General features: G+C 59.4%; 1 protein-coding gene across 3 annotated transcripts; it reads right to left on the bottom strand.

The window, feature by feature from the left end:
* Nucleotides 1–2,134: 2,134 nt before the first annotated feature.
* Nucleotides 2,135–13,239, bottom strand: SEMA3G (semaphorin 3G). Of its 3 annotated transcripts, none has more exons than XM_036267431.1 (16): nt 13,063–13,239; nt 11,265–11,425; nt 11,088–11,150; nt 10,727–10,846; nt 10,377–10,467; nt 10,145–10,261; nt 9,757–9,902; nt 9,460–9,574; nt 9,295–9,364; nt 8,852–8,996; nt 8,339–8,570; nt 8,153–8,244; nt 7,430–7,471; nt 6,575–6,803; nt 6,144–6,283; nt 2,135–4,839 (listed from the first exon to the last, which is right to left on the bottom strand). In XM_036267431.1, exons 1-16 carry the CDS (start codon nt 13,169–13,171, stop codon nt 4,396–4,398), a joined length of 2,316 nt encoding a protein of 771 aa, XP_036123324.1. In that variant the 5' UTR covers nt 13,172–13,239; the 3' UTR covers nt 2,135–4,395. The 3 variants fall into 3 exon arrangements, with proteins under 3 accessions (XP_036123324.1, XP_036123322.1, XP_036123323.1); XM_036267429.1 differs by having other exon boundaries at nt 2,135–4,836; nt 13,063–13,216; XM_036267430.1 differs by lacking the exon at nt 10,727–10,846 and having other exon boundaries at nt 13,063–13,216.
* Between the last annotated feature and the right edge of the window lie 208 nt (nt 13,240–13,447).

The raw sequence follows: 13,447 nt of genomic DNA, 5'->3' as shown, positions 1-13,447 counted from the left end.
GGCCCAACAGTCCCTGAGCTCCCTATCAGGTATTGTATCAAAACCTAGCCCCACCCATTCATTCTCTGTAGTCTCGAAAACCCTAGGGAATTTGATCTTGGTGTGTGTTGAACTTTCTTCTCCTTGCGGGAGACCCTGCAGACCAGGACTTGGGTGAGGCTGGGGCAGATCTTTACTCAGAGGGAAATTAAACTTTCTGGGCAACTGTTTCCTAGTTCTAAGAGGGAGAGGTGGCTGGCTGAAGAAGCCTCAATTTGCTGGACTAGCAGAAGCATACAAGCAGGTTTTGGGGGCCCACCCATCTCTAGCTAAATCCAGGGCCTCTATCATCAGGAGAGGACAGCTTGGTGGGGAGCAGGCCAGACTCCTAATGGTTGCTGCCTGCCCACTCCTCCAACGGGGGATTCTAGGGGTATCTGGGACCTGAGCTAGGCTTAGCTGAATGAAAGGGAAGCACAGAAGCCATTTGAGAAAGAGAAAAGGGCTGTTTTCTTCCCTTATTCTGCTTCCTCCATCCCCCTTACCCTTCCTTAGAAACTAGTATGTGGACTGCAGGACAGTCTCAGGCTTGGGGTGAATCCTAGCCCCCCACAGAGGGCCATGCCAGACACAGGAGCTGGGGAGACAGGTTGGGTGTGGAGGGCAGATTCCAGGCCCAAGGGTCAGCAGCCTGGAAGCGTGGCAGCCTGGTCCTGAGGTGGCAGGTCCTTTTCTGGTGCCGGCACGGGAGGCCAAGATGCGGCTGTTTCATCTGGAAGTCAGGGCCTCCATAGTTCACAGGCTTTGAAGGCAGAGATTAATAAATTAATCTCATGTTAAGAGAAAGAATCTCAGCAGCAGTGTCCCAAGGTATACTCCTCAAAACAACAGAAACATAAGATGGAACTGCTGCACGGGAAAAGGGGATAGAGGACCAAATGCTGCCGAGACCCGTGTAGCACACAGTAGGTATGCACATTAAGGAGAGCACCACGGGCTTCTCAGGAGGTGCACCGGCAAGCAAGTAAGCAGTGCACAGCTCCGGGGGCAAAGGAAGCTAGGCGTCTTGGGCTTATTTGACCATTTCTGTGGGATACCTATTCCCCAGGACACCGTTTTGAAAAACACTTGCCTAGTGCCTTTAACAAAGCCCCTTCCCAGCTCTGAACATGTTTGGGAAATCATAAAACAGAGACCCAAAGACCAGGGGAAGTATGAGACTTGGAGGAAAAAGCTGGCAGAGGAAGATAGAGTGAAATCCCAGAGGCAGGAAATGGGACTTAAGATGGGGGAGGGAAAGGGAGGAGGGTCTTCAGGGCACGGGTGGCAGTGACAGTGGCAGCAGAGGTGCTGTGCCCAGGGAGCAGTGTGTGAGGGGAGAAGGGGGCTGTGGAAATCACACACACACCTCTCCCAGCCCAGCACTGTGCCAAGTGCTGATGATGCTCGTGACTCAGTGGGGACAATGGCTTGGGGTGGGGCAACCGAGTTGCAGGTTCTGTCAGGCCTGGGTGTTTGTGTAGAAACTTGGGGACAGAACTAGGTGCCCCAGGCTGAAAGATGGGACTGATGACTGACCTGTTAGGCCCGCCTAGTCTCTCTCATGGATTGGGGGCCCATCCAAACACAAGGCTAGTCTCCCTGGTGAGGTGGCAATGTCCATCCCCACCTTTCCTCCCCTCCCTCCAGCCCCAGTGAGTCTGCTCTCCGGGCAGCAGCATAACGTCACAGGGAACCAGCGCCTTCCACAGCACCCACAAGGCCAGACTTGGGCTTCCCCTCCCCCGCACAGTCGGCCCCCCAGGCGAGAGCGAAGTGGCCTTAATAAACGTTGGTATGTGGTTTGGGATGAAGGCAGGCACCAGGCCAAGTGTGGCTGTCACAAATGTCAAGTGTTATTGTGGAAAAAGCAGCAGGGCTGCCTACGTGCCCAGCTGCCCTTTGCCAGCAGTTTTTGTTTTTTTCTGGTTCAAGATCCTCCTGAAGTTCCAAGAAGGTCAGTCTCAACGAGCGGGATTTTCCTAATTTAATAAGCAATCTCAGCTTTTCAGACAACACCCTCTGACTCCTTCCTTCCCTTGATACCCACCCTCCCTTCTAGAAAATACCACCTATGGTGGCCTTCTCCCTCGTGAAACGGATGGGGAAGGCACTTCATTTCCAGCTCACACAGCTGGTATCAGTCAATTTAGTGCAGAAATACACAGATACAATAACAATATAATTATGTGATGTGAATATTAACTTCATTCCTTTCCTTATAGGTTCTGTGTGGCAGACCACTGTACTATCCTCACCAGGGGTGGTCACGACAAAATAACAATAGTAATTAGAGGAAGTATGTTCTGAACACAGAGAAACCACAAAGCCCATCTCAACATATGATTACAAAAATAGAATTCACACATAGTGGCATTTCCAGGAGTTAATAACAGTACCGTGGGGGTTGGGAGTTGATAGAAGCTGTCCATACTTTTCCAAGTGCAGATGTTTGTTGTTCAGGATTTTGAGCTCCTCCTCCCTCCATTTTCCAGAGTAGCTTCCCCAGAGGACCCTACCTGAAGACAGCCACACCTGGGTCCAGCCTACAGGCCACTGAGAGTCTGGTTGTTTCTTCCTGGCTTCCCTGGGCAGAGAGGCAGAACTGGCTGCACCTTTGACCCCATTCCTGGGGCTCTGCGCTCTCTCCTCCCTCTCTAACACCCCCTCTCCTCTCTTCTCCAGCTCCCCTCCACACAGTCCTCCTCTCCTCTGCTTTTCCCTGCTGACAGCCCAGCCATCACAACCCAGACCAAGGCCTCCACAGTGTTGTCAGGTTCATCTTGATGCTTCTGGTTCACTGACTGTGCAGTCAAAGAGGGGAGGGAGGGCCTATTTCAGGGCCCAGTTTGGGGCTGGGGCAGCACAGGTAGAGTCCAAGGCAGACACCAGTTGGGTTCGAGTTCAGTGGGGCAGGCAGCCCTGTTTTGTTTTTGTTTTCTCCTTTATTCATCTTGGTGTTGTAATGAAGGGAATCTTGAACCTGATGCTCTTGTCCCCCTCCTGCCAGTTCTGTGCATCACTAACTTGCTCATATTCAGGCTGGAAACAACTGTTCATTTAGTCCTCCTCCTCCTCCCCTGCTGTGTCCCCAGCTCAAGAAAGACATTACTGCTGAAGACAAAACACCTCCCTACATGTGCAGACAGAATGCGTCCTGGACACCTGAGCTCAGCGCCAAAAACCAGCAGGACCTAGGGTTCTTAGCAGCTTTTCCCCTATGTTTTTTCCCTTAAGAGAAAAAAGGCTTCATAAAAGAACTATCCACAACCAACCCTTATTTAGCAGAAAGCAAAGATTCCAGGGTGGGAAGTATCTGGCATCCCCAGTGGCTCCAGAGCTAATTGATGCCATCTTGAGTCCTTGAGCCTGCCTGCTCCTGGGTCCCATAACCCATCCTGGGGTCTCCCACCCCCTCCCATCTCAAAAGCCTCTCAATCCTCTGCGTCCCTGGGTGCAGCCCTACCCCTGGTCCTGCCACCAGCTGCCGCAGTCCCACCCTCCCAGGCCGTGGGCGTGCTTGCACTGCCGGGGAAAGACCCACTCCCCTCAGCTCCTCTCTTCCCATCTCTAGCACCCATCCTCACCCTGCCCATCAGCATGGAGACCCTGATGGTGGGGAGGAGGATTCTGTCAGGAGAGGTGGGCACCCCAGGAAACCTGGCCTGGCAGCTCGAGAGCCTGGGGAAGGGAAGCCAGGCTGTGAGGTGCCCTTGGTTGACAAAGTAGGGCCTAGGCAGGGCCCACCCCCAGGCTGCAGGGAGCTCTAGCAGTCCGTGCTTCTGTGACTCTGAGAGGGAGAACCGGCGGTGGGCAGTGGCAGGGGATCATCGCCAAGGTATCAGGGCACAAAGCTGGGGGGGGGGTCTACCTTCTCAGCACCTCCTTCTTTCCTCCCCAGTTCAGTCAGTGTAGGTCTTCTTATCTGGTGCCAGCTCCACCTCCTCTGGCTGCCTAAGGGCCCTGCCACTACCTCCTCAGAGGCGCCCACACACCCACTCGAAGGGTGGCTCAGAATGCCCTTTGTTCTGCAGCTGGGGAAGAACCACCCAGCCCTCTTGCCTCCGGGCACCACGGGAAATGCGCTCTGGGGGCCAACTCAGAACAAACAGCAGGCCGACTGGGGTGGCCAGTGGCCAGAGGGTGCTGGTTCCATGTGGAACTAAGAGCAGAAAGATGCAGGGAACAGGCACAGGGTCCTCCATCAGGCCCCCAGCCTTTCCTGTAGTGGCCTGGTAGGGGTTTGGGGGGCAGAGACTCCCATCTCTAAAAGGTGATCAAGCCTGCTGGCCCCCCTGCCCTAGCTGGGTGGGTGGGCGACACTGGGGGCTGATACTGGGCCACTCGGCCCATCCCAACCACCCCCTCCTCTGCCTTCTATGTGGCCTCCACCTCCCGGGGTGTCCGATTTCGCTCGGCCTGCACCCGGCTCTTCACCTTCTTGCCCAGCTCCTGCCCTGTCCAGCTCTTGCCCTTGGCCTGTTTGCCCCGGCTCCGGGAGGAGCACCACACGCGCTCACAGTACTCATCCACCCGGGGCAAGTTGGCGAAACCGATGAGCTGCAGGATGTCCTTGTACCAGGCCTTGGGTGGGCTGGAGGCCAGGCCTGCCCGGACAGGGGGCTCCTCCGGCCTCTGCTCCCTCTGGAACAGGCTGCTGAGCTGTGCAGCCACAATCACCTCCAGAGTCAGGCGGGCCACCGTCTGGGAGAAGCCGTGCTCCAGCGTGGTGCAGGTGTAGGTGCCCTCGTCATGACGGCTGAGCCTTCGGAACAGCAGCCCCTGCTCTGTCTGCAGGACTCTCTCATCTGTCTTCACCTGCTGGGCGCCAGGGAGGGCATGAGGGGGCTGTGGGGGAGGGCACACCCCAACAACTTCTCTGCACCCTGCTTTTCCAAATGTGCCATCTCAGGGCCCAGAACTTGGGCACTTCCCTTGCCTGCTCTCCACTTCCCAGGAAGGGACCAGGCCTCCTGGAGACTAAGCTAATTGCAGGCAGGGCTTCACCTTCCCATAACCCAAGACAAGGCCAGCAAAGGGGGCTTTTCAAACATTTGGTTTCTCCCTTGTCAGAGCTCTGGGGCACCTGTCCTGGCTCTGGGGCACCCTGGCACATATTCCCAGTGAACCAAGAAGGTAAGAGGGTATGTCGGGGCTTTTACTCAGGGGGTCTGTAACCCCAGCCCCAGGACTAGAATTCCCTCACTCTGTATGGTCTGCGTGGTTCACTTCCCCCACAGGGCAGGGCCCACAGCCCCAGCTAGGGGTGGGCGGAGCGCCCGTCACAGGGTGGGAGACCGGAGCGCTGTTCTGACCCAGCCGGTCTCCGGCCCAGCCGCTGTCTGGGCTCTAGTCTGCACGTCTGTGTGCTGAAGCTGGCTTGCTCAGGCAGCTAGTGCTGTGTAATTTCATCTCACTGCGCCCCTGCCCCTGGCCCTGGCCCCTGGGGGAGTCTCTCAGTGCCTAGCCCAACAGCTGGCCCCGGGCTGGCCTCCCCCAGTTCCCAAGCTGGAAGAACAGCCCCTCCTGTAACCAACCCACCCCCTCGCTCCCTGCCTGTGGGAGCTCTTGCAAATTGTTCCTCACCCTGCCCTACCCACACCCATCCTCAGGCCCCAGACTGAGCCATCTCTGGGGTTGACAGACCTTTCCAGATGGGGGAGGAGGGACTTGGCAGACAATGTGTGGACAGGCAGTGGCGGGGGTTGGGGGGCTGTGGCTAGAGGCACAAGCCTGGAGCAGAGGAGAACCAAGAACCCCTAGGGGAAAAGACCCCCTCAAAGATGAGCCATATGTGTAAGCTTGGGGGACTTCGTGACCAGCCCAGACCCCCTCCCTCTTGTCCATCTCTGCTACCCACCTCTCAGAGCTCGGCTCAATGCCTTGGAAGTTGGGGGGCTCCCTGTCACTGAAGGAGTTCCAGGCACATCTGGCCTGGGTGTTCCCAGATGACAGGAGTGGGGGCACCTCATTCCAGGCACCCCCAGGGGCTTAGTACACAATTTTTTCTTCAGTTGAACTTGGCAGGTTCCCCTCAGAGCCCCTTCCTAGGGCTCAGGACTCGGAGTTCAGGGAGGGATGTGACCTCAGGACAAGTACAGACCGGAGGCAGGGTCGCCGCTCACCTGGTCAGGCCCCTGGTCCCCGGGCCTCTGCAAGAACCAGCGCACAGCCGCCTGGGGAGACTTGGGCAGGCACTCCAGGAAGGTGCTGTTGTGCTCCGTGCCATAGACCACAGTGGTCCCCGCGAGTCCTGCAGCTTCCTCTGGAGGGAGGCGGAGGTGGGCTCAGCTCAGGAACCATGGGACCCCTGACGCCCACAGTCCAGGAGCCTCCATCAGTGTTACTGGGACCTCGAGGTCCATCAATCCCCAAGTCAGTCACTCTCTTCAAAGACCCTATACCCGAATACTGACAGAAGCCGCTCAGAAAGGGAAATCGAGGACTACGTGTTACAACAGGACAGGGGTTCCACTTCACAGGGTTGAGCCCAGGCCACGGGTGAGTAGGGACCAGTGAGAGCTCAGCTGGCAGCCACATGGCTTCTGCCACTCACCTTCCTGGCTCTGGCCCAGGCACTGCAGAGCAGGGTTGCCATGCCGGATGTCCTGCCGGCGGAACCGGCGCTTGCTGGTGCCGGGCCGGTAGCGAGTGCAGGAAGCACCGTCCCAGGCACAGTACGGGTCCCGCGCCAGGCAGCACTCTGCACAGGCGCTGCCGTAAGTCTCGCACTGGTGCAGCTGCAGCCGGGCCACGCCCAGCCTGGAGCCCACGTACAGCATTTGCTGGGGAGGGACCCACGGAGAGCCCACAGTGAGCCCGGGCTTCCCCAGAGGCAGCTAGGCTCTCAGCCCCACTGGGGTCCCCGAGAGCCCTGTCATTTTCAAGCAGTCTTCCAGAACCTCTTGGATGCACTCACAGAAACAAATGTGTATTGTCCCCATGCTGTGCACCAGGTCTGTGCTAGGACATGCAGGGGATGGGGCAGACGTGGGGTCGTTCCTCTAAGGGGCTTCACCAGGCTCTCCCTGCTTCTGACCTTTGCCCTCTCTCCCAATGGCCTTCATCCTGACTTGTCTCTGACCTTACAGGTGCACTCTGCTTTAAGCAATCCCAGTACCAAATTCAGGATTTTGTCTTCAAGCACGTTTTCTGCCTCCCCCGGAGAACCAGCCTTTGTGGATCTCCCCTTGTGAGAGCACAGCCTCACCTACTCAGGGCCTCCCGCTGCCCGCTGGTTTCATGCCCGGGAACCTCAGCTCCCGACTGGACTCCCAGCGCTCTCTGCAGGGCCTAGCACGGCAGCCCGGCGCCTGCTTCAGGGCTTTCCGGCAGACTCAGGCAGTGCTCAAGGGGGCTTCGAGCCGGGGAGGAAGGAAGGAGGCATGGGGAGGGGTACAGCTGCTCTTACCCTTTTGACAGAGATCTCCATCTCAGTGATGGCTGTTGGCACCTGGGGAAGGAGCAGGGTCTCAGGGGGGCGGGGTGTCAGAGAGCCCTCCATTGCACCCCCTGCTTTCAGCCTCCTTTAGACGCTGGGTGGGGCCGCCTATCCCCCAGGGTCAGTGCGTGCCCTGGCAACTAAGGCCAGACAGTCTTTCCCAGAGGTCAGGTTACAAGAAAGGTCCTCTACCCTGGCTGGCCTCCAAGCGGGAAGCTTGGCTAAAAGCTCAAATCTCCAGTGTCCCCTCCCACAGCCCTATTCCCCAGCAATGAAGCAGCTGTCCCAAATCATCCATCCCATGTTGGGAGGTATGACAGTCCCCCAGACACACCACCTGTCTGACTTTATAGAGGGGCCAACAGAACCCCTTAGGCACTTGGGGTCTCAGCCACCTCCTCACAGTGACTTGTGCCTATTGGGGCTTTGTCAAGGGGTGCTCACCTTGGCCATCCCTCCCTGGGCCCCCCAACTCTCAGGTCACAGACTGCATCTCCAGGCCCCTCAGCCATTCAGAAGCATCAGCAAGGCCTCTGCAGTGGGGACGGTCATCACTTTCATCCCCCACTGGCTGCAAGTTCAGTCAAGACAGGCCCATCCCCCTCCTGTGTTTGCTCCCACTTCCCTGTAGGCAGGGCTAGACCCAGGGACCCACTGGAGGGGACCCCTCCCATCAGCCCCCTCCTTGCTCACCTTAAACACCTGGAGCTCCTCCAGAACCACCTCCTCAGGCTCAGCTGAGTCCCCAGACTGGAGGGCCATGACCTTGAGCACTGACCCTGAGTCTGAGATAGGGAAGAAGGGGTCAGTAGGAGAGGAAGGGGAAGCCGGAGCGCCCACACACCTCCCCAGTATGGCTACCTTGCTCAGCCCACCCACCAGTTCCCAGGTAGATGACGTCATAGGTCCCGTCCTCTGCCTCCACGCGGTCCACCGCAATCTGGCGCAGCTGCTGGCCCAGGTGGGTTTTGACGAGGACTGGGCGGCCCCGCCGAGGCCGCACCGACCGGAACATGAGTGGGTGGGCTCGGGCAAACTGCAGCACCTCATCCGGGTAGTCCTTGGTGCTGCCAAAGGGTCGTCCGGGCTGCGCAGTCATCTTGCTGGGGCACTGTGGCAGCGGCAAAGGGAGCACCTGGAATCCTGGGATCAACATTCCCCAACCCGGCATGGCCATGGCCCACTGTCTGGGCATGCCAACCTCGGAGGGGCTGCTCTTGCTCTTCGAGAGGCTCCTTCATGTGGCGAGGGCTCTGTGCAGCACCTCACCCTGCCCCAATCCCACCAGAGCCCTGGCTCCGAGCTGCTATGGCGGTGCGCAGACACAGTGCTGTCCCAGCGCACAGCCCCTGGCATCTCCTCGGCCCCCCTCCCGGCAGGCCAGGCACTCACCATGCCGGGGCGGGGGAAGGGCACCTTGCCCCCATAGGGCCCCCACTGGTGCTGGGGACCATCTTGGTGGGCAAAGGGCCCCTTGAAGACCTCCCAGATGTCCGCCATATGATACAAGCAGACTGCGAAGCCCTGGAACACAGCACTGCCGAGGGGAGACAGGGACAGTCAGGCCGGGGTGGCCGTCACAGGTGGGAAGGGGGCAGCCTGGATCTCGGGCAGGGCAGAGGGGACAGTGCCTGCAGTCGGTAGAAACCAAAAAACAAGGACACCCAGGCAAAGGTAAAGAGAAAGAGATAGAAAATACAGCCACAGGTTCCCCAAGTCAGGGGCAGAGACAGGGACCCATGGCAAAGCTGGCATGTGAAGGCAGAGGCTCAACAGAGGAGCTGGGGGACAGAAACCAGGCCGGGGTGGGGGTGAGGGGAGGCCAGCGTGCCCACCTGACCGTGCTGAAAAGCGCATACACCTCGAGGCTCTTCCTTGCCTTGGGCCACAGCAGGAACACATCCTCTGGGAGACAGAAGGCCACTGCCGATGTCCCCCACTCACTGGCTCCGAGCCCTCCCCACTCCTGCACCCAGGCCTGCCCTTGGCCCTGCCCTTACCCAACTGGTCGAAGTGGGTCTCAGCACCACCAGGACCGGGCACCGAGCAGACCAGCCTGGCCTTGAGAAAGGTGCTCCACTTGTTCACCAGCACCCGCTGGCCGCCAGCGTCATTCTGTGGGTTGGAGGCCAGTCAGCCTTGGGCCCCAGAGGACGGCCCGCCTCTGCACCACCACCCTGACCCGAGGGGAGAGGCATGGACATTGGCTGCACACCCTCACTTCAGTGGGGACAGGTTGGGAAGAGGAAGTCCAGCAAGGACTTCACCGCCCCTCACCGTCCCCTCCCAGCTCTCACCACGCAGACGCGGCCCACACGGCTGACGGTGACATGGCCTGGGCTGCCATCTGGCGAAGGGACAGTCTCCGAGAAGAAGAAGTACACCTTGTCATCGTTCTGGTCAGAGTTGTCAGCGATCCGAGCAGCCATCACAAACTGGGGGTCTGGGCCAGGGGAGGGGGCACAGTGACAGGGTGAAGCTGGTGGGGAGCCTCACAGGGGCGGACAGGTCACTGAACCCAATGGGGAGGGGAATAGGTACGGGGTCCCCACTGGAGGCTGGAGTCGCAGAGGGTAAAGTGGAGATGGGCCGCCCCTCCTGTCTCCACTCAGCGTCGGCTCTCCTGCCTCCTGCCAATGCTGGGCAGACCCCATCAGCCTCCTTCTCAGCAGGCCCCGGACTCACCATGCAGCAGGTTCTGGTCAGAGTCAGAACGCAAGGCTGGCCGGGGACCCCCACTCCGGAAGATCATGGCCTCACGCCCCAGGAAGTCAGCAGTGAGGCCCGTGTACAGCTCCCCATCTGGGGTAGGGTGGGGTGGGGGCAGTCAGGGGAGGAGGGCCCAGCCACCATCCTTTCCCAAGGACGTCAGCTGGCTCCCACCCTCCTCGTACCCCCAGACCTGGGCATCACCCACCTACAAAGGTGCTGGCGAAAGGACGGCTGGGCTCATGCGGGCACCGCCCCCGCCCACCTTCAACACTGTGAGGCTCCAGGTGAAGCACATGCTGGGGGAGAGGGAGGGTGTCACCTGGGAAAGTAGCGCCAGCCCCCACGGGCAGTGGGCACTGCGTGCAGCTGGAGAGTGGGGGGGTGGGTGAAGGCACCCTCAATTCAGGGCCTTGTCAATGGGGTCAGCGCTGGCACAAAGGCGTCTTTCAGGCCTCTGAAACCTCTGCCCTGACCCAGGCTCACTGGGGAGCATTCAGGCAGCCTGGAGGAAATGCCACTGTTTCCCAGTCCCTGGGGGGCCCACCCCAGGCTCACCTCCCCACGGTGCCCAACCGCGATGAGGGCGCAGGTGGGATGGAAGGCCCCAGTGCCACATGCCAGCAGGTGGGTTCGGTTGTGGGGTTGCAGCACCCGCACGAAGTTGGCACACTCCATCTAGTGGGGACAAGGGCAGGGGATGAGGGGCTGTTCACTACCTCCTCAGATCCCAAGGCTCGGCCCTGCCTGGCTCATCAGCTCTGGGGGTCGAGGGTGACATTCTTCATGGACTTTCAAGAGCCCTCTGTATCTGTTCCAAATGACCCCAGCACAGGCGGCTGGAGGAGTGGCCACAGGCTACCCTGGGCCACTGGGGTGTTGGTCAGGGTTGGGGGCAGTCACTCACGAAAGCGCTCACCAAAGGATCTCGTCCCTTTCGAATACACTCCTCCCTCTGCCCTGGCTGCGGCGGCCACAGGACCTGAAATACAACCCGGCTGACCCCTGAACTCACAGCCTCAGTTTCCCCATCCAGCCCCTCATCCAGAGTTGCCCAGCTCTCAGACAGACCCTCTTCCTAGTCAGCCCAGCTCACCTCCCGGGGGTCCGTCCATGACTGGTCCAGTTGCAGAGAGTAGATGGCATCACGACCCCCCAGAAAGAGGCGGTCTCTGTACTCATCCAAGTACATCGCCCGAAGGTCCAGGGAGCCCCGGGGACCCAGAAAGATGGCAGAGCGATTGGCAGACAGGAGTTCTACAAGAGAGGAAGGAAGGGGGTCAGGGCCCTTCAGCCAAGGCGTGTAAGTGGAGGGTCCCAGCTGTGCCTTCACCCCCCACACACTCACATCTGGAAAATGTTTCCATCCACAGGGCTGCAGGAGGGCTTCTGGGAAATGGCTCCTGGGGGTGGGTGGGAAGGAGGCTCTGAGCCCCCACCCAGCCCAGCCCACCCAGGGGCCAACTCCTATCCCTCCATTGCTTAGCCTGCTGATCTTTCCGTTAACATTTCCTTTCCAGTGGCCCATCTGTGCTCGATGCAGCCCCCAGGGAGACGGCCCCACTGGCAGAACTACGCAGCAAGCTGGAGGAAGGGCAGGTGAGCCTGCGCAGTGCACAGGTGGACAGGCAGGGACAGTGTTCCCAGCAGAGGGAACACCTGGAAAAGGCCTGGGAATGGGGGAGGCCAGGTAAGGCCCAGCCAAACTCCAGCTATAGTCCAAGGATATAGCTAAAGAAGATTTTCTCCTCCAGAGATCCTGTCCACCCAGGCCCCAGGTGTGGGGGTAGGTGTCTGGTGATGCTGGTCCTAGGAGTCAAGGACCTTGAAATAGGTTCTTGGCGTTAGGCCAGGGAGGTGGAGGTGATGGGTGAGCAAGGGGGCAGACAGCAAGATGGGTGTGAAGGGGCCTTGACCACCCTTATGAAGGCCAAGCATCTTATGCCTGCCCAGGGGTCATCCTCAGCCCAGCACCCACTCCATTCCAAAATCCATCAACAGCCTCTTCCTGGAAGCCCTCTATGGTTGACAGTACTTTGGAAGGGATTTGCCTTATTTAGGCTTTTTCTTATAGGCTGACTTCCCTCCAAAACCACAGCTCCAAGGGGAGGAAGGACTACATTCTTCCCCCAGACCCCACTTTCAGACTCTCCAGAGTGGAGCCATGTCTCCCCACTCATACTCTCCAGAACCCCCTCTTTGGACTGAGGTTCCCAAAGAAAGGTGATCACCCCTCTGGCCTCCCTAAGAAGAACCTGTGGAGAGCCCGTGTCTCAGGAACCTTTACTGTGTGCTGTCTCTACAGATTCAGAGGGGCTGTGCCAGCTGCAGCACATCAGGTCAGATCTGCAGAGGAACTTCCTGGGCTGGGATGGAGTGAGGAGTGAGGCTAGCATTTGGAAGTGGGCTACAAGGGGCAGGAGGGTAAGGGGAAGGCTGTGGGACAGGGTGAGGGGCCCTACTGCAGGGTGGAGAGGAGAGGGACAGGATTCTGTTCTCCCACGGTGTTCCCTGGCTGGGAGCCCCCTGTCTGCCCATCCCCAACTCTCTGCCCATCTCTAATGAGGTCTCTCAGAGTCTCCATTTACCTATCTCATTTTCTCAACAGTCCTCTCGGGATTCCCCGCGTGTCTCTGTCTGCCACCTCCACCCATGCCTCCAGGAGCTGTCCCCCTCTCCCTGCCTCTCTCCAGCGCCTGCCTCTGGCGGCAGCCAGAGGAGCACCACCTGGGGGAATGTCTGAGGATCCTTCCCACGGGCTGTGCAGGGATTGACTGCATCCCTCCAGCTGGCAGAACAGACTGCCGGGCTGTCTGGGGCCGCCACAGCCGGGGCTGCTGTAGGGTTTCAAGGTCCCGCGGACGTGCACAGGAACGGGGCGCACCGGTCCATACCTCGGTAGGAGAGCCGAAGGCGGGGCAGGCTGGGGCCGTGACCGGGACTGCCCCCGCAGAGCAGGAGACGCCCCAAGAGGCAGAAGATGGTCCAGGCTGAGGGGGCCATGCTGGGGGACCAAGGGCACCACGCTGCCCGTGGAGCTACCCTCTGGTCCCACCGCTGGTTGTAGTTTGCTCTCTTGCCGCCTGGCCTGCCACTTATAAGGCAGTGGCTCCGCCCTGTCCAGGGCAAGGAAGGCGGAGGAGGGGGAGGGAGGGGCGAGCGCCCGCTGTGCACCTGCGTTGGCTCCCTCCACCCCGACTGGTCCGGTTGATGCCTCTTGTCAGATTGGCGGGTTCCCCGGTTCCCCATTGGGGAGACTCTTTCCCAGCTGAGGGGTGG

Source organism: Molossus molossus, unplaced genomic scaffold, assembly GCF_014108415.1.
Source record: "Molossus molossus isolate mMolMol1 unplaced genomic scaffold, mMolMol1.p scaffold_m16_p_18, whole genome shotgun sequence".
Classification (NCBI taxonomy): domain Eukaryota; kingdom Metazoa; phylum Chordata; class Mammalia; order Chiroptera; family Molossidae; genus Molossus; species Molossus molossus.
This window is presented reverse-complemented; position numbering and strand designations above follow the sequence as displayed.